Here is a 504-nt window from a genome sequence, read left to right as displayed (position 1 = left end):
ATAATAAAACAAATTATTTTTAATTTTTAATAAATAATTTTTATCGTATAATAAAATAAGTTTTTATATACATTGAAGATTCTATAATTAAACTTATCGATACGGATTTCGCATCGATAAGTTTAATTATGCATTAATTGAAACGCGGGAAATTAACAATATATTTTGGATGACAGAATCCGCGGACGGAAAGCTGAGTCCGCTGAAGCCAAACGTGATGACAGTGAATTGCACCGTCGCGTTCATGGCACAGTGCGTCTCCTGGAACAAATGTCGGGCGTCCTGCCAGAGCATGGGCGCCACGAGCTACAGGTGGTTCCACGACGGTTGTTGCGAATGCGTAGGCAACACGTGCATAAACTACGGGATCAACGAGTCGAGATGCACGCAATGTCCGCTGGAGAAGGAGGGTGAGACGGACGAGTACAACGATTACGGTCAGGACGAGGAGGGGCTGGGCGAGGACGGAATGGATTAGCTATCAGTTTTAATTTTTTTTTTTTT

The 504-nt window shown here is 42.1% G+C and overlaps 1 protein-coding gene across 1 annotated transcript; it reads left to right on the top strand.

The window, feature by feature from the left end:
- The first annotated feature begins 138 nt into the window (after positions 1-138).
- On the top strand, positions 139-498 carry LOC115245549 (protein twisted gastrulation-like). Its single transcript, XM_029823958.1, has one exon. It carries the CDS (start codon positions 170-172, stop codon positions 476-478), a length of 309 nt encoding a protein of 102 aa, XP_029679818.1. The 5' UTR covers positions 139-169; the 3' UTR covers positions 479-498.
- Positions 499-504: the final 6 nt, after the last annotated feature.

This window comes from Formica exsecta, unplaced genomic scaffold (assembly GCF_003651465.1).
Source record: "Formica exsecta isolate Colony F162 unplaced genomic scaffold, ASM365146v1 C16280302, whole genome shotgun sequence".
NCBI classification, from domain to species: domain Eukaryota; kingdom Metazoa; phylum Arthropoda; class Insecta; order Hymenoptera; family Formicidae; genus Formica; species Formica exsecta.
This window is presented reverse-complemented; position numbering and strand designations above follow the sequence as displayed.

Excerpts from the sequence above, each read along its gene's own strand:
- LOC115245549 (XM_029823958.1), top strand. The coding sequence starts at position 170 with ATGACAGAATCCGCGGACGGAAAGCTGAGTCCGCTGAAGCCAAACGTG.